The 23,533-nt window shown below is 31.1% G+C and overlaps 1 protein-coding gene across 1 annotated transcript; it reads right to left on the reverse strand.

The window, feature by feature from the left end:
* Positions 1-1,120: 1,120 nt before the first annotated feature.
* Positions 1,121-8,062, reverse strand: LOC127261344 (ferric reduction oxidase 2-like). The gene is made up of 8 exons (XM_051289658.1): positions 7,734-8,062; positions 6,388-6,478; positions 5,768-5,962; positions 5,380-5,614; positions 2,997-3,324; positions 2,653-2,899; positions 1,865-2,574; positions 1,121-1,497 (listed from the first exon to the last, which is right to left on the reverse strand). Exons 1-8 carry the CDS (start codon positions 7,942-7,944, stop codon positions 1,358-1,360), a joined length of 2,157 nt encoding a protein of 718 aa, XP_051145615.1. The 5' UTR covers positions 7,945-8,062; the 3' UTR covers positions 1,121-1,357.
* Between the last annotated feature and the right edge of the window lie 15,471 nt (positions 8,063-23,533).

Raw genomic sequence — 23,533 nt, forward strand, 5'->3', positions numbered from 1 at the left:
ATGTGTCTATAAATATAAAAGATTTATGGGCTAAAAAGAAAAAATATATTAAATACTATCTTCATCTAATTGATAATATCGTTTATTTCATCCAAAAATATTTATTTTTTTGTTTAGTAAAAGTGATCACACATTTAGGTTCAACTATAGGTGTATCCAAAGCGCATTAGTTGAGTAGCGATTGCAAATTTCTACGTCACAATAAATCATATATTAATATTAAAATATTTTAAATTTTTAATAAATTATAAATATATCATACATATATATATAATTAAAATTATACATAAACTACAAAATGTCAAAATTATTTTATATATTTCCAGTAATTAATAAAATATTAATATCTTTCAATTTACTATAAAAATCAAAATAATATTTTCAAGTAAGACCAAAAGAATATTTGAACTATATCACTTACCTTGAACCAGGATATAGAGAGAAAATGACAAGAGGGGAAAGAAAAAAAAGATAATATTAAAGAGAGAAAAAGAGAATACGAGAATGAAGAGAGATAAAAAAAAAAAAGTGAATAAAAGTACTTAGAATCAAACATCATCTGCGCCTCTGGTCAAGCCTAGCCAATTTTTTTCTATCAAAACAAAATTCATGATTTAATTTTTTTGAAAAACTTTGAGAAAAAGTCTTCAATCGACGAAAAAAAAAAAATTCTCTATATAAAAATCATTCACATTGCTTGGTCTAAGAAGTCATAGAGGTTTGTGGATAACTTATTTTTCTAGTCCATTTTAATGGCTATAATGATCATACTTCTAAATAAACCATTTACATATATATCTATATGTACAACATAAAAAATTCATTTTTTATTTATTTAAAGTATCATATTTCCTCTCATCCCATTAAAAGCTAATCATTTTTTATTTCTGTTAACTAACATAATAAATACCATTTCAACTTACAATATATTACACAAATATTAATACTTTTATATTACACTATATTAATAGAGGTATGTTTGTCTTTTTTACTACAATTCAATATAATATTAATATTCAAAAATCTACTTGTAAAAAGCAAATAACATCTTTCCAATAGGACAGAGGGAGTATTATACAGTTATATTTACCTAAAAAAAAATTCCGAATAATTCAAAACATGGAAGGAGGAGGATTTCACTCATTATTGATAATTGAATATTTTCACACGAACAAACTTACCAACACAATATGTATGAGAAGGTGAATGAAGCACAGAAACATCCATTCCAAAACAGCACCAGTCCACCACAAAAAAACAACACACTTCAACCCATCCATCATACAAAAACAAATACCCATCTTTTGATGTATTGATCTATGTATTGTATGTATACTAAACTTATATATATCTCTCATCACCAGCTAAAGCTGATGGATTCGAAGTGCAGATTCGACGCCAAACTCGAAGAACATATCCTCGCCACGTCGTGCCTCAATTGCTTCGGCCCGGAAGCAAGAACTCCCACGCTTCCTTCCTTCCGATCCAATAGATATTCTTAATCCAATCAAACACAAACTTAGTTAACATGAATGAACTACTCATATCCATAGCTTATGTATCAATCGAAAAGGGAAATGATCACTATCTATCTATCTTATAAAATATGTTTCCATAAACCTTAAAATTTTAGGTGAGACGATCATTTTACATCATCTAAAAGAATAAATCTTCTAAGAAGTTATTCAAAGCTTGAAATATGACTTTTAGGAGTCTAATGTAATCTAATTCGAACATAATGTACATGCAAAAAGGAGGTGTCGACAACGAAGTGCATATATAAAGTAATCGAAAATGTATATATGGCGCTTAAGAAACGAATAATTTTTGTAAAATGAATGGAAGCAAGAATTAGAGAACTTACTCTTGAAATCGGGCCTTCCGCCGTAATGCACTTGGATGCATTGCAAGAGCGATTGTTGAGGGAAGCTCTCGAGCTCTCTATCCACATTGTAACACGACGAGTCGGGCGTGGCCATAGGTGTAGGGCCTTCCGTGGTCCGAATTTGATTTGTCTCCTTTGCACTATTGTTCTTATTCCAAAGAAAAGCTATAGTCGCGGCAATAACTATGCCAATGCAAAGGAACAACATATGGAGCACGCCTCTAGCCGCGGAGGAGTATATCCTGTTAGTGTTGTGGTCGATCGGGTATATATAATATCTAGTCAAAATTCCGATGGAAATGAGGTAGATAGTAAAAGATGAGGTGATTATGGCGCCGAGCCATAGCCAATTGTTGTCTCGGCCTAACACGGGGGTTAGGGGTACGTCGGACGGGTTGGACTTGAACCATATGGTTTGGATGGGCTTCTTTTGTTGGGGGTTTGGTTGTTTCTCTCTTGTCACGAAGGCCTCGATTTGTAATCCGGTTGTGATTAGGTCGGTTGGGATGCCGGAGATCGGGAGAATGAGGTCGAGCATGGTTAAATCAACCGATTTCTTGAACGAGGCGATGAGTAGAAGTTTCGGGATCTTGCATTTTAGTATCTCGCTCGTGTAGACGAGCTCGCGGATGATGGATATGAATGGGGTTATCCCGCTACCCCCGCTTATCATCACCACCACGTCGTGCCTACAAAATCGACATTGATGGGAGTGCAAATTCATCTAAGTATAGACGTGTAAAATGAATTAGATCGATCATATATACCTTAGGAAATGCGTCGATGAAGGCCCGTATGGGCCTTCGACGGAGACGTTAAGGTGATTTGACAAAGAAGGCGAAGAACCGAGCGATTCGTAAAGCTTACGAGTCCAACTTCCTTCCCCTTTGATCATCACACTTATCTTATCCGACTCCAAATTAGTACTCGAAGTAATGGTGAAAGGATGCCATTGCAACTTCGATAAGCTTGGCACATTCACAAACATGACGCTCATCGGTGTATAGCTCAAACCTATCAACACACAACAAAAAATCAATCGAGGCATAATTAATTGCGACAAAATAATCACAACATATATATATATCCGTCATCATGTAAGAGAGGTTACTTTTGCTTTTGGAGAAGTTGAGTTCCATGGCTTCACAAGGGAGCAATCTAGCGGAGATGAGGCGAATGCTTCGCCTCGACTGCAAGAACCTGAGGTAGCGATCGATTAGGAAGAGGAGGAAGCCCGGGAGCATGATGAAGGCGTAGCTGATGCCAACATGGAGCACGAAGAAGATGATGAATAAGATGTAGAGGTGATGAGTGTAGAAGAAGAGCTCGAACATCTTTCGCCGTATACGCGGGAATGTCGCGGCCCAGAGGACTAATCCTGCTAATAGAGATAGTTCTCCTGCTACATTGGAGATCCCTGTGTTCTTCCATTCCAACATCTATATATATATATATATATAACCATAGAAACCAAAATATGAATAACAACACAGCAAATCTTGATAGTTATACTGAAACATCATTTTGCTCATAGAAACAATTAACCTTGCTAGTAAAAGATAGCAAACATCACTTGCAAACCATACACATACATACATAAACTAAATGGTTGGATTGTGCATGATATTTGAAATACTTTTGCTCCCAAACCATGTTTTTTAAGTACTTTTTATCCCAAAGTTGCATCATATTATTTACATAAAATTTAACTTCAAACAATTTTTTGTTATTTTCTGAATTTTTACCTCTATTTTCATTATCTTCGTCTGTAATGATTTTCTTTGTAAACAAACAAACGATTTTTCTTTTTTAATAATGTTTGATTCAAATATATTTTCTAGTCAAAATATCAAATTAGAAGGCTAATATCTTCGAAATACTTGTAGTCACGATGAACACTCCAAACTATGGCGATTACCCTTTTCATTCAAAATTTTTCTATTTCAAAACTATGTAAATGCTGAAACATAATCATACAAATGCATTTGACCTGAATGAAAGTAATCGATGCCTTCGACTCTGTTCAGTTATGCACATTTTTTTGGCATAAGTACTATACAAAATAAGAATAAAATATATTAAATCAAATAATTATTTTATACTCTGAAAAAATTATAATTCAAAAACTATAAACTCCCAACAACTTACCATCACCCTAAGCAATAGTTAAACTATGTCAAAACCACTTTCAAAAAATGTATGCATTGTGCACGCTATTGATCATTCCCTAAATTATAAGGTATTTGCTTGTTTAATTATGCTTCATTTACACATATTTTTTAAACTTTAAGTGCTATTTATTAATAGTAATTTTTAAAAGTATTATATCAAATATTTATTATTGTTTATCGGATCAAATACTAATATTTTATTGGTCTTCATTTTAATTTATTATAATTTTTTTTACACTTCAAAACTCTAAAAAGTCTTTTTATGTTTAGGGACAACAGTCCATGAATGAAAACAAATCTAGGCTACATTTCATTTCTTCGTACTAAAAATGTCTAAACAGCAGAAACGGCAAATGCACCACAATTTTGAAGAAATTGTGTTGCCCATGCTTCCACGCTTTCCACTTTATTCTAACTAAAAGCAGTTTTCCTTTTGTCTTGTAATGAGAAAAAATCATACAAGTTCTGACTCTGAGGAATCAACAGCATTATTCATTAATTTAAATATATTTTTTTTAAAAAAAATTATCTAATTACATATTTTTTCTATCCCATAAATTTAATCTTGAAAAAATACAAAAGGATGAAGCTAAATTTATCAGACCGAGAAAGTATATATATTTTTTTAATATACTATAAAAAAAAATTATTATTTCATTCAAAATATCATCTTAGGCACTTATTTATATTAATCATATGATATTCTATTTCAAATTTTTATTATTCTTGAACCTAAGAGATAAATTCAAACCTTAATAATTATTTATCAAATTAAATATATATTTTTTGTTTCTTTCACATAATTTTTCCAATTTTTATTATTCTTAATCATGTTTCTTAAACATATATTTTTTCTCTAACAGAGGATTAATCACACTATTATTTAAATATAAATTTAAATTCCAAATCCAAATAATTCTATATTTATTGATTATTTTACGTAATAAAATAAGTCCATTTTAAATATTACTATGTGCTAATGGTATATCCTGGCATTTGTTAAAAATCAGATATATTTAAGAACACCCTATTAACTAGTAAAATTATTCACAGAATATTATTTCCTTCCGTCCCACTATTTTTATTTTCGTCCGTCCATATAGTTTATTTTAAAATAATTATAAACTTTAATAATATTTTAAAATTTATAATTTCTTTTATTTTAATTAAATTATTTAATAATTTTAATATTAATCTATAATTATTTTTAGTAATATACTTCTAAATTACTTACTAATTATATATTACCTAAAATTTGATGTGTACCATAAATGAGACAAAATAGCTGGACCGAGAGTGAGAGAGTAATATATAAAAAGATACCTCTGAAATTTGGTTGGTGGAAGCCCAAAAAACGACGTAACAGACTCCATGAGCAGTGAAAAAGGTCATGACAATGTGGCCAAGCCAGATGTGATACTTCACACTCGCTTCAGAAGTGAGGCCGAACAGAGGCAGAACCGACGAGCCACGTGTCACCGGGAAGAATAGGAAAGTTAGGGCAATATTTCCGACCAGACCGAGGCGGAGCGCCGCCGTGTCCAGCCGGATTTCCCACCTGTACGCAATCACTCAATTCAGTTAATCGATCCATCGCCACAATTAATGAGATCTAATTACTCTGATAACTGACTGCGGATAAAATCGAGAGAAATTTCTGTTCTATCATAATCGTATACGACGAATTGAAATTGAATTGAAATGCGCTTACAGTTTCAACCCTAATTTCGCGGCGGATTTGGGCGTGATTGCGGCAAAGCTGTTGCGCAGATAGGCGGCGAGATTCCAAGCGAGGAGCGCCATGAACATGAGGAAGAAGGCGAGCTCTATCCGCGACACGATCCCGAGGCCTTTGATGATCATCGGTCGCCGCCATATCTGCACTCGTTCGTCGACCTTCGCACCTCTGCTCAGTTGCACAATTTTAATTGACAGGAAGTTGAAGTAATTATTAGATACTATCATTTTTAAAAATAAATATACCGTAACAAAGAAAAAATAAAAATTACCACACTGATTTTAAGTGATTTATTCATTATTATTTTTATATTTTATACATATTTTTTTATATTTTATATAAAAAAATTTCTTTCCAACAATCTCACAAAACAAACACACCCTTTGTCTTTTATAATTTTGTTTTTAATATGCTTTTAAGATAAAAATATCAATGGCCTAATATTTGAAATGAAAAATTATATAAAATATAATAATTTTAAAATATAAATAATAAATTTTTGAGAAAAAATTTAAAGTAAAAGAATTTAATATCTAAAAAAATAATTATACATATGATAAAAAAAAATAAAAAAATACATAATTTGTTTTTACCCTTTAACAGAGGCAGAGCCAAAATGAAGATACACACAGCCCAGCAAAGCCACAAAGAGGACAGGCGAAGTGAACACCAAACAAGTTGCACCTGTATAAGTTAAATTAAAATTTAAATAAATAAATAATAATAATAATAATAATAATTTCTTTCTAAAGGGATTAATTACCAATCCAAATAAATCACATTACAAAAATTTCTTTCTAAATTTGAAGGAAATTTCAAAATAAAATTACAACCGGATCGTATTTTAAAGCAATAATTACTTTCCCTTTTGAAATAGGAATATTCAATATGATTTCAATAAGAGTAAATTTTATTAAAATAAAATTTTCTAAGTTTAGAAATATATAGGTAAGACAAGAACATATAAAATCAATTGCAGTACAACTTTTTCCACTGCAATTCCATTTTCATGTCAATAATTTTTATTATTAATTTCATTTTAATTTAATTTAATTTAATATTACAGAGAAATTTAAAATAATAAAACCAAAATCAAATCAGTTGTTTAGCAAGAAGTTTTGATAATTTTTTGTGTTATTTATAAAATATCTTATCAAATACTTCCTCCATCCAATTTCTATTGTTCTAAAGTATATTTGCACAGTTTTTCAGATGATTGTTTTTTTTATGAATAGACAAATTTGCCCTTAAGTGTATGATAGAGATTAAAAATAATAAATAAAGTAAGGGTAAAAATATAAAATCTGTGTCTAAAAAAATAGGACAATAGTTGTTGAACTATTTTAGTATCAAATCAAATCAAATCAAATCAAACCAAGAGAAACACAATTTTTTATTATATATATAAAATGTTGTTTTTGTCTAGCCACATATAACCTTATACTTTTTTTTTTTACATCCCGCAAAATATATTCTTTTTTATTTTTGGTAAATTTATTGATATTAAATATATATTTAACAAATATAAATCAATTTAATTAAATTTTTTAACATTATATAGGTATTTTTCTCCTCAATTAATAAATATTTTTATCTACCTTAAAACTCCTCTTTTTTTATAAAATTAATTTACGGTAATAATAAATAAATAAATATAATTTTTTAAATTCATTTGTATTATATAAAATTTTATTATTTACAAAATGATATTCATATTGCATATATTTTATTGAAATATTATTAAAAAATATTTAAATACCAACAATATTACTCATATAAAAAATAATAAAAATTATGATAATTTATTATTAATAATTTATTAAATATTTAAAATATATATTTTTATATAATACTATTATTAACAAATAATTAAAAAAAAAATCGATAACATCTATGCAAAAAAAAAAAAAAGTTATATTGTAGGGGAGAATATTCGAACCCTGAGTAGTCCCAAAATAAGTGGTGGCTGTTTTGGCTCTGAGCAGCGGCAGCCATGTTTGAAAGTAAGCAGTTGTGGGCATCATCACCCACACTAGAAGGTATCCGCCCAACACCACCATCACCGCCGCCAACACCGCCGCCCGGAGAATATTGTTACCGCCGCCGCCGCCGCCGCCGCGGCCAGACGGAAAAATCTGCTGATGATCCATAAGCAAGTTAAAATAAAATCGATTTTTTATTTTATTTTATTTGGTTAGTAAAATAAAGAGAAAATCTCGGAGGGGAGGTACGGAAGAAATAATATTGTATAGAGATGGGGAGAATGAGAATATTGGTGAAAGGCACAGCAGCAGGCTTTATATATAGCCGGGGGAATTTCTGACGTGACGTCTCTTCCCATTTCTGTCATAATTTTTTATTTACTTTTTAAATACCAAATTAAGTAATGTTTTTATTTAAAATATATATGAAATAATTATTTCATTTTTTTTCTTTTTAGAAAATCGGATATTTTTTTGTCCATTAAATTTATGTTTTGTTTTAAAAAAAATATAATCATTCAGGCTAGAAAATATACTCTTTTTTTTTTTTTTTTCAGACGTCCAATTACAAAGTAATTATTTTATTAAATACCATATTTTTTTCCATAAATATATTATTTTTATACCAAAAAACAATGACAAAAATATCATTTTTTAAATTCTGTGTCAAATGTAAACTTATATTTCTTAACTAGATGGAGGGAGTGTATTTTTATATATGGTAAATAATTCTACATAATTTTAATTTATATTATTCAATATTATATTTATTTACAAAAATATCATAACTACTTATACATTCAACCTACTAAAAATTTTATTACTTCATTAATTTAATGGTATATTTTTTTCAAAATATTCCCACTTAGGATGTGTTTGTTTGGGGGATTGAATTTTAAATACATTATTCATCCAATTTTTTTCATCCAAAAACATCAAATCAAACACTTATTTTTCACTTTTTATATTATACTTAAAAATCAATTTTACATTCAAAACATCGCATCAACACCTATTTATATCACATCATACAACTATTCAAATTCAAAATTTTTAACAAACACACCCTTAATGTCATAATAAATCAATATAAGTCCACTCATCATTTCTCAATGGAATAACTCTGCATAAATATTATTAAATAAATATAAATATACATATTAATATAATATATATAATCATTCATTCATAAAAAGTCAATTATTTAGTACAAAATATTATTTTTTATAATAACAACACAGTTTTTCAAACCATATAAAAAAAAAATCAATTTATCAAAAAATGCCGAATGAACAAACTGATTATATTTATTAAAACACATGTCCAACCAATAGCATATTTTGGATCAAGGGAGATAATATAAAAGTTGAAAAAATAAATAAATAAAACTCAACCTTAGTTTTAAAATTTTAAAAATAAAATAAAATCATACATGGTGTAAGTTACAGAAAAAATAAAAAAAAAAAAAAAAAAAAAAAAAGAAAAACCGAAAAGAATTTGATGGTTAAATGGAAAAAGTATATTATAAAATTATTGATATAAAATACTCCATTTGTCCTGCAAATTTGTGCTCATTTGATCAGAGACGGGGATTAATAAAAGTGAGTAATAATTGTTATTTTTTCTTTTTTATAGTAAAAAAAATACAAAAATGTAATAAATTTTTTACTTAACAGGGAACGAGAATAGTTTTCGATCACAACCCAGAAAGAAAAGTGAGTATAAATTTGAACGACGGATGGAGTATTGCAGAATTTTCTTTATATATACTCCCTCCGTCCTATAACAAAGTATCTATTTTTCTATTTTAGTCCATCCCATAACAAAGTATCCATTTCCCTGTACTATCTACCTAACATTATAAATACCCTTACAACTTACAATATATTACACAAATGCTATTACTTTTATATCACACATACTAATAAGGTTATTTTAGTCATTTCTACTTTATTCCTACTATATCTCAATATAATACTAATATTTTTAAAATTACGTGCAAAAAGCAAATAGATACTTCTATTTGGGACGGATGAAATATATATATATATATATATGTATATATAGAATATTGGAGCGTTGACTAGCGGGTAATGCATGGAAGTCGACATTTTTCAAGGGTCAACATCTAGCCACTTAGATTGTTTGGGGCCCTTTAGCTGCATGAATCTTGCAACCGACGGATGGATGTTTACATTACATGATGCTACACTGCGGATATATACATATAAATATATCTATATAGAGTTTGGTTTTTATTGAAATTTTTATTTAAATAATATTTACTATTATATTTTGGAAAGAAAAAATAATATAAGTATTAATAATATCGATTGGGTTTAAAATCTAAGCCAAACACAATATTGTTTTATTTACACATAAATTTTTCTTTTTTTTTTTTATCATTATAAACACCATTCACAAACATATATTTTGCGATTTTTATTTGTCACTGTTAGAAATATTCTTAAATTTATAAGTATTTATATGAATATAATTATAGTAAATTAATATATAAAAAGCAAAAAAAAATTTATATATAAAAAATATCAACCAACTATCAATCTAATATAATATTTATTAAACTTTGCAGCAAAATAAATACTTGTTGGGATATATTTGTTAATATATTAAATAATATATTTATTTTCCTATATTAGTAAAGTTGAAATAACTTGGGGCAGCGTAACGCTACAAGTGGCATGCATATGTGTCGGCGGTTAAAAATGGCGGAGTTACCGTAGAATGTGGGAGCAAGTGTGTTAGTCTTGTGTAAGAATAAGAGGTCACGTGCTTTATGTGTGCCTCCATGTGTTACCCTCTCCACGTCATCACATTGAGAGTAGAATATAAAAATAGGAAAAAAATTTTTAGAAAATTCGATCAGATAAAAACCCAATATATTGAAGAATGAAAAAAAAAAAATACAAAAATACAAAAGGAAAATAACTACAAAATAAAGATTGAACCTTGTATATGTATTTATATATATATATATAGATAAAAGTAAAATTTATTTAGAAAAAAAAATATTTTCTCTCTCTCACATAATTTGTTCATATTTTCTATTTTCGTCCGTCTCACGTAATTTGTTATTTTCTCTTTTGAAAAATTGATTATACACTTTAATCATATTTTAAAATTTAAAATTTAAATCTTTTTTAATCTTAATTAAACTATTTAGTTATTTTAATCTTAATTTATAATTATTTTTACTAAATAATAATTATTTTTACTAATACACTTCTTAACTACTTACTAATTATACTTTACCTAAATTCTCGTATTTACAGTAATGCATTCATCTTATCTAAGGCGGAAGGAGTAGAAAATATCATTGCAAGCCGCTTTGTTTCTTCTTCCCTTGCATTCTTTTTCTTTTTTTTCTTTATTTCTATTTTTTCTTCGTCTTCTTATTTACCAAATTAATAGAAATGAAGAAAAAAAATGTATGAAAGAGAACCAATAAAAAGAAGAAGAAAAAAAGAATTAGAAAGGTCAAAATTAGCATGAAAAATCTTTGATAACGACTAATGATAAATTTACGATCTTATACTTTTGAATCCCATGAATCTTTTTCTTCTTCTTTAATTTTCTTTTTCCTTCCTCTTTCTTTTTTTTTTTTTGGCACTAGTTGTCGAATTGTTATATCTCTATAGGGTGGGTCAGTTTCGGGGCGGATTTTTTTCCTTCCTCTTTTTTTTTTTTTTTTTGCCAAACTCAATGAAGAAGATAGAAGAGAAAAAACAAAAAAGAGTTGAAAAGAAAAGAAGAAAAAGGAAAACAAATCTATAGTTTTGAATAATGTGAATACATACTTAGTTTTCATATGCAACAAACTCTGATTTTATCTCTAATTTTGAATTATTTCTTATCATATTTAACTATATCCAAAATATATAAATTATACAAATCCTTTGAAAATAATTAAAAAAATTAAAAATTTTCAAAATTATGAAAGCATAGGAATTAAAATCCATATATATATAAATACACACTAGAATGCAATTCTGTGCACGAATTATTATATAATATGATATTTAATTTAATTTAAATTGTTAACAATAATTATTTTAATAATAATATACTTTTTTCATTCCAACTGAAATTATATACTTTTATTATTTTCGTCGATTCTATTCAAAATATTTTTTTTATATTACAGTAAAAATAATCACATATTAATATAAAAATATTTTTAATGTTTATATAAATTACAAATACTTTCTCCGTTGCGGATGAATGTACCCCTTTGGGGTTTTGTATTAAATTAAAAAATAATAATATTGTATTAGTTAATGTAAGTGTGTAAGGAGTTTCAACAATTTGATCTTTTGATTTTATATATAAATTAATTGTATATGTAATAATATATTTGTAATTTAAGTAAAAATTAAAGGTATTTTAATACTAGTGTATGATTACTTTTACTAAAATAAAAATAAATACTTTTATGTAGGATAGAAAAAAATAGTAAAAACATTACTTTAAATTGGCATGGAGAGAGTATATAATTGTGTATATGCATAAATTATAAATACTTACATACTTTCAATAATAATAAAATACTATGATTTATTAATCTATTATAAAAACCGAAAAGGTACATTCGTTTCGTCGGGACGAAGAGAATATAATATATATATATATATGTAAATAGCCAAATAAGTTTATATTTATATATATATATATATATAAAAATTATAGACATAACAAATGTAAATTAGATATTAAAAAAAAAACATAAAATTTTGATTTCATACCTTTGAATAAAATCATATTTAAATAAATAATAATAAATAATAAATAGCATTTAATTATAATTAATTAGAAACATATAACAAATTAAAGAATAAAATACTTACTATCATAATCATTAGTCTCTTTTAGGTTTTCTCTTCTAAATTTCATTTTCCTCATTTGATTCCATTATTTGAAAAAATAAAAACTATACAAAAAATTGTATTTGAATAAAATAAGAAAAGTAAAAAAATAAAAATAAAAATATTTCATCCGTCAGCATTCAAAAGTACTATTTTTATCATTTTCGTGTGTCCTACTTCTAAATATTTATTTTTTATTTTAGGAAAAAAAAATCATACACTAATATCAAAATACCTTTAATTTTTACTTAAGTTACAAATATAACATTACACATATAATTATTTTATATATAAAGTCAAAGAACAAAAATGTTAAAAACTCTTACATATTTTTATTAACTAATAAAATACTATTATTTTTTAATCTACTATAAAATTCAAAAGCCCGGTTGGACGGAGGGAGTATTTAATTGTTATAAATTTAAAAAAATATAAATTACAAATTAAAAATACTCTTCATAAACCTTTTTCTCTGAATTTCTTTCTTAAATTGCTACATATTTCTCAAATATAATAATATCATTATTATCGAAGTTGTTTATTATCTTAACAAATCTTTCTTTATCCCTACTATATATCAATAATAAAACTTTTGATTAAATAAAAAATCCGACATATAGAAGAATGAAAAATTATATATACATATATATAACTACAAAATAAAGATTGAAACTTGTTTATTAAACATATATAAAGGTAAAATTTATTTCCAACAAAAAAAAAAAAAAAAAAAAAAGCTAGAAAAAATCACTGTAAGCAGTCACACTTTCTTATTCTTCTTCCGTGTCTATTTTATTTTATTTTTACTTTTTATTTTTTTCCCATCTTTTTATTTATCAAATTTAAAGAAAAAAAAAAGGACAAAAGGCCAGAATTGCGCTTGGACAATCTTCGGTAACGACGGATGATAATTTTATAATTTTATATGATGATTTTGAAGGTTGAGGTAAAAAAAAATAGAAAGAAACTTTTGTATATATTACTTTTTCATTAGAAATCAGGCTGGAAAGATCAACTTATATACACAGAGTATACCAGTACATAGTAGAGACCACTGAATCCAAAACAGAATAACAAACTCTGACAATTAAGCACAACACAAGCACACACAAAATTATTCCTCATTCTCCATGTTTTGAGTGTCTTCTGTTAACATTCTCCTCTCAAACTGAACTTGGGAGATACATCCCAAGTTGAGCTTGACACACAAATGCTTAAAAGTATCAGCACTAGTCCCTTTTGTGAACATGTCTGCCAATTGTTGAGATGAAGGAACAATTTGAAGAGCAATAGTACCTTTGGCATGATGATCACGAATAAAGTGACAATCAATGTCTATGTGTTTAGTGCGCTCATGGTAGACAGGATTTTGAGTCATTTGTATGGCTGATTTATTATCGTAGAACATAGGTATTGACAACTGAACATTCAACTGAAAATCTTTGAGCAAACAACTTACCCACAACACCTCTGAAACTGTTGCTGCTATGGCCCTGTATTCAGCCTCTGCTGAAGATTTAGCTACTGTTGATTGTTTCTTGGTTTTCCAAGATATTAAGCACGAACCAAAAAACACACAAAACCCAGTCAAGGACTTTCGGGTATCCAGACAGCTCCCCCAATCAGCATCGCAGAACGCATGGAGAGATGGTTCAACATTAGAAGGAAACAAGAGCTGAAAGTTTGCAGTGCCTCTTAAGTACCTTAACACTCTTTGAAGAGCCTTCCAATGGTGAGTAGTAGGACTGTTCATGAATTGAGTAAGTTGTTGAATTGAGTAGCAAATATCCGGCCTTGTCATAGTCAAGTAGAGCAATTTTCCGACAAACCTTCTATACAAGCTAGGCTTGGAGAATGGTTCTCCCTTCCCATGTTGTAATTTACCACCAACCACAAAAGGTGTGTCACATGATTTAGCTGTTGAGAGGCCAGCTTCCAATAATGTATCATCAATGAATCTTTGTTGGGATACAACAAGACCAGTACCTGTTCTTTGAATCTGCATACCAAGAAACAGATTTGCTTGGCCCAAATCTTTGATAGTGAATTCCTTGTCTAAGAATTGCTTGATGTCTTCAATGGAGGAATGGTTGCTTCCAGTTAGAAGATTGTCATCCACATATACCAGCAGCAAGATGAGATCTTTGTCTTGATTTAAGGTAAATAGACAATGATCATATGAAGATTGATGGAATCCAAATTTCAACACTTTTGAGACAAATTCTTTGTACCATTTTCCTGGCGCCTGTTTTAGGCCATAGATGGCCTTTGTTAGCTTGCATAGTTAACCATCAGGGAGCTTATAACCTTGAAGAGGGAGCATGTACATATTTTCATCCAAATGGCCATGAAGGAAGGCATTGTTGATATCTAACTGGTGGACAGTCCACTCCCGGAAAGAGGCCACTGCCAGAAGAGTTCTTACTGTGACAACCTTGGCAACTGGAGCAAATGAGTCATTGTAGTCACGACCATGAACTTGGAGATATCTTTTTTCCACCAAACGAGCTTTAAATCTCTCAACACTTCCATCTGCTTTTCTTTTTATTTTGTAGATCCACTTACTTTCAATAGGCCTTATACCTTTGGGAAGATCAATTACTATCCATGTATGATTCTTTTCAAGAGCTCTCAATTCATCATTCATAGCATCACTCTATTTCTTATCTTGTTGAGCTTGAGTGAATGAGGTTGGTTCTTGATCATGAGCAACAGGAACAACATTCCATACTTGCAAGATAGCACCATTTGTGTTGTTTGGCTCTTTTGTAACAAGAGGGCACACATAGTCTTTGAGCCAAGCAGGTGGTATTCTTTTTCTTGGAGGTAAGTTAACTATAGGATCAGAGATGGGATCAGGAGGATTGACTTTTTCTTGATCAAGAGCACAATCATCAGAGGTTTCCACCTCAGTGATGTTTGGTGAGTCAAGAGAAGTAGGGTGGTTGATTGATGAGGATGCTGGAGAAGGTTCAGAACTGAATGTCTCACCATTAACAGGTAATGACGGATGAGTATAGGTGAAGGGTTGAGGCTCACTAAGATCATGGTGGGAATTAGAGTATGACAACAGACCTGGCTGGGTTTGAGGAACCGCAGAATTAGAGCAAGGGAAGACTTTTTCATAGAAGATCACATGTCTAGTTACAATCCTCTTTTGATGATCAAGATCAAAGAGCTTGAAGTCCTTCTGGCCAACTGGATAACCAAGAAATAGACACTTGAAGGCTCTAGGTTCAAGTTTATGTTTGGTAGGAGAAGGATTTGAAACATAACACAAACACCCAAACACTTTGAGATGAATATAGTCAGGATCAGATTTGTGGAGTTTTTGATAAGGTGTTTCCCAATTTAGCACAGAAGAAGGAATTCTATTTAGGAGATATGTTGCATGCAATAAAACATCACCCCAAAATTTTTCAGGAAGGGAAGCATGGAAAAGTAGAGCTCGAGTCATTTGTAACAGGTGTTTATGCTTGATCTCTACTTTTCCATTTTGTTGAGGGGTGTGAGGGAAAGAGTGTTGGTGAATAATTCCATGCTTATTGTAAAGGGATTTACATTGAGAGTTAAGAAACTCAAAACCATTATCAGTTCTAACAGTTTTGATATTGCAATTGAACTGATTTTTCACATAATGAATAAAATTTTCAATCACTTGGTTCAAATGTTGTTTGTTTGGCGAAAGATAGGTCCAAGTAGCTCTTGTATGGTCATCAACAATAGTGAGAAAATAAGAGCAGCCATTTAGGGTGGGAGTTCGATATAGACCCCAAGTGTCCATGTGAACAAGATCAAAAACACCATTTGCACAAGATGAACTGCTGCTAAAGGATAGCTTTGATTGTTTAGCCTTGTGACAAGTATCACAAGACTTGTAGTTACAGGCTGGAACAAATGATAAGTTTTTAAGACTCTCAGTAGAAGAATGACCAAGTCTATAGTGCCAAAGATTACAATCCTCAGTAACATAATTGACAATAGACCTAGTAGGAAAATAAGAGTCAGGCAGAATGTATAGGTTCTATTCTTGGTATCCAGTTGCCAAAGTGGCTTTAGTTTTCTTGTCCTGTATAAGACAAGCAGTATGGGTGAACACAAGATTACAATCAGTGTGATTAAGAAGACTACTAACTGAAAGAAGGTTGAATTTGAAGGTAGGTATATAATATACACATGACAGAATGATAGCAGAACCCAAGATGACTTCTCCTGCATATTCAGCCATAAGCCAGGAACCATTTGGTAAATGGATTTGAGTTTTGGTGAGAAGAGGTTGAAGGGTAGAGAATATGGATGCATTCTTGCAAATATGGCATGAAGTCCCACTGTCTATTAACCAAGAATATTATCTCATACAAGCAGAAGCAACACATGAAAAGGTACCTGAGTATTCAAAGCTGATATTTGGCTTGATTGAAAGCAGTTTCTTCTGGCCTTTGCTTCATAATCTGTTGGATTTCAGCTCGAATAAGTGCTTCAATGTTTATTTCAATATTATTCCCTTTTGCATTTCTGATTTCATTGTTGCTCTTTTCTTTAAGCTCATTTGTTTCAACCAAAGCACAATTCATTGTGGATGCTCTTTTCTCCTTTAATTCTTTGAACCAGGTAGGAACACCATGTAATGAGAAACATGTGTCTCTTCCATGTCCCTTCTTCTTACAATAATGACAAATCATGCTCCTCTTCTCAAGTTGCTGCCTCTTTTTCTCTGTCAAGAACTTTGACTGAAATGGGACCTTTGTTGCAACATTGAATGCATTGTGTTCCAATGTAACATGAATCTTCTTTTATTTTTCAAACTGTATAATTAGAGAGTAGGCTTTGCTCATTGTTGGCAAAGGGTCCATCATCAATATTTGCCCCTTAGCTCCTTCATAGTTGTCATTCAAACCAGTTAAGAATTGAATGACCATATCTCTGTCCATTCTGCTTTGAAATTTTTTGTGCAACCCACAGGTGCATTTGGCTCCACATGTGCAAACAAATGGTGGATCAACGGTTAAAAGTTCTTGCCAAAGCTTCTGTAACTTAATTGCATAAGTAGAAATGGTATCTTCACCTTGTTTAAGAGATGTGAGAGATCTCTTTAGTTGATAAATAAACCTGCCATTAGATTGACCATACTTTTCCTTGAGACTGTCCCAAAGGTCCTTTGCTGTTGTGACAAAGACAAAGGCTCCTTGCAGATCTGGATTCATTGAGTTAATAATCCATGTGCGAACTAGAGCATCCACCTCTAGCCAAACTTCATACTCAGGATCAACCTCATTTGGTTTGAGTTGCTTTCTTGTTAGAAAACCGATTTTACCTTTGACCATGAGTGCATTCCACACCCTGTGAGACCAGGTGAAGTAGTTGCTTCCATTGAGAGGGATGGATGATAGTGTTAGATGTGGCTGGTCTCCACTAGTAAGTTGGAGAGCTTTTGGAAGGGAGCTCTGAGGTGAAATTAAGGCTTGAGCTGCTATTCTTGCTGCTGCTTGTATAGCTGCCACTGATGTATCTTGAAGAGGTGCAAGAAGAGGAGTTTCAGCACCACGCTCGTTGTTAGAAGCCATGGTGATGAACAAAGCCTTCAAGGCTCTGATACCATGATGATTTTGAAGGTTGAGGTAGAAAAAAGATAGAAAGAAACTAAATTATGTATGTATTACTTTTTCATTAGAAATCAGGCTGGAAAGAGCAACTTATATACACAGAGTATACCAGTACAAAGTAGGGACCATTGAATCTAAAACAGAATAACAAACTCTGACAATTAAGCACAGTACCAGCACACACAGAGTTATTCCTCATTCTCCATGTTTTGAGTGTCTTCTGTTAACATTATACTATCAAATCACATCATCATCTATGTTGGAATATATGCGTATTGCAAGAATAAACTCTACCGTGAAACCGAGTTGATGATGGATCCTCTTTCCGAAAATAGATACGCCCGGATAGTGCCTCTGGTGGCTGGCGTTCTAACCTAAAGATAAAATGGTTTCCTTCTCCAATGAGAGTGACACCTCTAATCGTTGGAGCTCCGGCGAATAAAAACGAGAGAGGAACTGAGTTGGGGAGGTTGCCAAAAAATTAGAAAAGATGAGAGAAGGAAGACAAAGTTGTTGGTGTTGGTGTTTAGAATGAAGCGGAGAGATCCTTTGTATAGGTGTCTCCACTAGGCCAAAATGACAGGGGATCAATTACGATCATAATTACGACATTAATTATCAATGTAATTTATTCTAAATTTGAAGCGGTCGTAATTGATTTTAATTACAAACTTTCATTTTGTGACTATCGTAATTTATTCTAATTTTAAACCTTACGTTTGAAACAATTGTAATTTATTATAATTTCAAATATTCCGTTTGAAATTATGATTCGACCCCGCTTACACTATACTACTAACGCCAATTTACATATAAGTAAATGATAAACCTGCTATAATCCCTCTTAATTACTTACATATATAACCTGTTAAATTGCTATAAATATTCTTTTTTTCAGCAAAACATAACATAGCTCAAACCATATCAAAAACTAGACAATCGACATACTATTGATAACAACACCATACAACTTCTAAAATAGACGTAATATAGAACAACAGAAGCAAAACAAGCCACGGTCCTGCCCACAGGTCGTCATCTATGTACACGGTAACTCAAAATGCCTGTAAGAGCGCCACGGCTACTCCAGTCTGACCATCACGTCATATATCATCTGGATTACCTACAATGCATAAACTGAGTGAGATTTATAAATCTCCGTAAGTAGAAATTATACATTATGTGAAGTTTATCTCAAAATTCTCACTATGCAGAATATTATCGTTTGAAATCACCAATTTATTTATGAAATATTCTCCAGGGCCCCTAGACACACTGCTATACACCAAAAAGAGCTCAATATCCATATATTCAAATCAAACGGTGGCCTACACCAGGTAGCCTACACCGGGTTTCTTCGTAAGGTTTCCCCGGGTCGCTTCTTCCCAAGTCGTCTCTTCTGAATGCATTGTATGTAAAGTCATAATAGACAGTGGCCTACACCAGGTTTCCCTAGGTCGCTTCTTCCCAGGTCGCCTCTCCTGCCCTCGGTGTATAATCAGTGGTCTAACATAGTAAAACCATCTTATTTTATTTCAATGCATGATATGCATGCTTAATGAAAATGCAATGCAATATATTTCACAATATGCAGATATTATTGAACTCACTGGTTCAAACCACATCAATTTTGGAGCTCACAGACTCCTTCAACATCAAATATAAAGTTCACAGGCTCAACCATATCACATACAGAGTTCACAGGCTGAAACCAATTTATATACGGAGCTCGCAGGCTCAAACCACATAATCATAGAATATTAATCACATATTAAGTTTTCTAATATTCACATATTATCAATCAAATATAAATAACTCACAAAATAATATATTTATCCATTGTAATTGTAAATGAATTTCTACTTACCTGAAATTTACCAAAAAGGTCAATAACCCTAACTCCTAAAGCCCTTTTCACGATTCCAGTATCGTATCTAACAACAATTAATTACAAATATTACCCCAATTTACTAAATAATTATTTCTACAAAAAACTTCATCTACTTAGTAAAATAGCAATAATTCGTGAACACGGAAAAATACCTGAACTAGGCTTTTAACGAATTCGGCGTAAAAATATATATTTTTCTTTTCTTCTTCGCGTTTGTCTTTCTCCCTATTCTCTTAAAATTGAATTGATATGGATGAGGTGGGGGTGGGGGTTATTACCCCGCCCCACCGCTTTAGATTTTCTTTATTATTATTATTATTATTATTATTATTATTTATTTATTTATTTATTTTTATCATTATTATTATTATTCTTATTATTATTATTATTTTCATAATTATTATTTTATTTAATTTTCTTTTTATTTAATTACTACAATAAATTTTCAAGTGGTCTATATTTAACTTACACCACTAATATCCAAATAATTTATCCAACCTATTTGTATCCTATTAGAATCTCAGATAAATTATGATAGTATTTTCTTATTAATAAACAGGTAAAACATATATCAAATTATAAACAATTTAACATTTAATAGTAAAATAAATAATCTAACATCACCAGTGACATATAAATAATATGAAGTGCACTCAAATCATGAATTATACTCAAGTAAACTAGTGTATGCCACTCATGAAGTATATTTAAACTACCACAAATTAATATATAAGTAATTTACCAGCACCTAAAATATGAAATATGTATTGGCCAATGAGTAATGAGAACCTCGGGTATCACATCCTCCCTTCCTTATAAAAATTTCGTCCTCGAAATTTAAGTTACCTGAAGAGTTCTGGGTACTTAAATCTCATTTTATCCTCTCTTTCCCAAGTAGCTTCTTCTACTGACTGATTTCTCCATAGTATTTTGACTAATGAAATCTCTTTGTTTCTAAGTTGTTTCACTTCTCTAATGAGAATTTTTGCTAGGACCTCTTTATAACTCAGATATGATTTTAGCTCTGTAGGTTCATTTTTCAAAACATGTGATGGATTTGCTATGTACTTCCTTAATGCTGATACATGAAATACGTTGTGTATTTGAGACATGGATGTAAGCAATTCAAGTCTGTAGGCCACTTCACCAATTCTTTCAGTAATGGAGAATAGACCCACGTATCTTGGACTAAGCTTTCCTTTCTTTCCGAACCACATTACCCCTTTCATTGTAGAAACTTTTAGAAATACCTGATCACCCACTTCAAACTTTAGCTTTCTTCTTCTTTTAACAGCATAACTCTTTTGTCGGCTTTGAGCAGCTTTCATTCTTTCCCAAATTTGCACTACAATTTCACTCATTTCTCGAATCAAATTTGGACCCAAAAGTTTTCGTTCCCCAACTTCATCCCAATGTACTAGAGATCGACGCATTCTACCATAAAGTGCTTCATATGGTGCCATTGCGATAGTAGACTGATAACTGTTATTGTAAGAAACTCAATCAAAGGCAAGAATTTGCTCCACTGACCTTGGAAATCTAACACACAAGCTCTGAGCATATCTTCCAGAATTTGTATCGTTCTCTCTGACTGTTCATCTGTTTGTGGATGATACGCAGTGCTGAAAGATAACTGAGTCCCTAATGCTTTATGCTAACTCCTCCAGAAATTAGATAAAGATCTGGAGTCTCTGTCTGAAATGATAGTGAGGGTACACCGTGAAGTCTAACAATTTATTGTATATATATCTGAGCATAACGGTCCATAGAATATGTAGTGCAGATCGGTAGGAAATGAGTTGATTTAGTCAATCTATCAACAATTACCCAGACTGCATCATAACCCTTGACTGTCTTGGGAAACCCTGTAACAAAATCCATTGTAATATTCTCCCATTTCCACTCTGGAATAAACAAGGGCTGTAAAGTTTCTTCTGGTCTCTGATGATCTGCTTTGACCTACCGACAAGTCAAACATTGTTCTACATATCGAGCAATGTCCCTTTTCATACCTGGCCACCAATAATTCAATTTCAAGTTCCTATACATTTTAGTGGCTCCTGGATGTACAGAATAAGGTGTCAAATGTGCTTCAGCCATCAGCTCTTCACAAATTTTATCAGTATCTGGGACATATAACCGGTTCCTGTATCGGAGTACGTCATTATCTGTTAACTGGAAATCAAAGGGTTCACCTAAAGTGATATCTTTCTTCACCTTAGCAAAATACTCGTCATGTTGTTGTCCTGTGTGAATTCGATCTAGCAATGTCGGTTTGAGTGTTAAAGCTGCAAGTTTTGCTGTTACAAGTCCAGGTTCAATAAGTTCGAGGTTCATCCTCTGTAGGTCAAGGAGTTCAGGTTTCTGAATTAAAGTCATAGCTGCCGCTCTTTCTACTGATTTTCGACTCAATGCGTCTGCCATGACATTAGCTTTACCAGGATGATAGTTGATCACACAATCATAATCTTTCACAAGTTCTAACAATCTTCGTTGTCTCTTATTCACTTCTTTCTGAGTGAAGAAATATTTCAGACTCTTGTGATCGGTATAGATCTCGCAACGTTCACCGTACAAGTAATGTCTCCAGATTTTTAGCGCAAACACCACGGCTGCTAACTCCAGATAATGTGTAGGGTAGTTCTTTTCGTACTCTTTCAACTGTCGAAAGGCATAAGCGATCACTTTATCGTTCTGCATCAATACACACCCAAGACCATTCTTCGAAGCATCACTGTAAATTTTAAAACCTCCGGTCCCGGTTGGGATTGCTAAGATAGGAGCTGATGTCAATCGTCTCTTCAATTCTTGAAAACTTTGTTCACATGATTCTGTCCATTTATATATCACATTCTTCCTGGTCAATTGTGTCAAAGGAGAAGCAATTTTAGAGAAGCCTTCCACAAATCTACAGTAATATCCTGCCAGTCCGAGAAAACTACGCACTTCTGATGAATTTGTAGGTTGTGGCCAGTTATTAATGGCTTCAACTTTGCTTGGGTCAACTGAAATTCCTACTTCCGATATAACATGTCCCAAGAATACAACTCGATCTAGCCAGATTCACATTTTGCATACAACTGTTTCTCTTTAAAAACTTCTAACACATTCCTCAAATGCATCGCATGCTCTTCTTCAATCTTGGAATAAATCAAAATATCGTCAATAAATACAATAACGAACTTGTCTAGAAAGTCTTTGAACACCCGATTCCTCAGATCCATGAACGCTGTTGGGGCATTTGTCACTCCAAATGGCATTACTAGAAATTCATAGTGCCCGTATCTCGTACTGAATGCTGTTTTGGGAATGTCTTCTGCCTTTATCTTCAATTGATGATACCCAGATCGCAAATCAATCTTCGAAAAGATAGTCGTACC

The sequence above is a fragment of the Andrographis paniculata genome, unplaced genomic scaffold, assembly GCF_009805555.1.
Source record: "Andrographis paniculata isolate CXL003 unplaced genomic scaffold, ASM980555v1 Contig62END, whole genome shotgun sequence".
In the NCBI taxonomy this organism is placed as follows: Eukaryota; Viridiplantae; Streptophyta; class Magnoliopsida; order Lamiales; family Acanthaceae; genus Andrographis; species Andrographis paniculata.

Coding starts and splice junctions, on each gene's coding strand:
- LOC127261344 (XM_051289658.1), bottom strand. CDS start 7,944: ATGGATCATCAGCAGATTTTTCCGTCTGGCCGCGGCGGCGGCGGCGGC. Junction 5,615..5,767: donor GCGAAATTAGGGTTGAAACT/GTAAGCGCATTT, acceptor GATTGCGTACAG/GTGGGAAATCCGGCTGGACA. Junction 2,575..2,652: donor TCATCGACGCATTTCCTAAG/GTATATATGATC, acceptor TCGATTTTGTAG/GCACGACGTGGTGGTGATGA.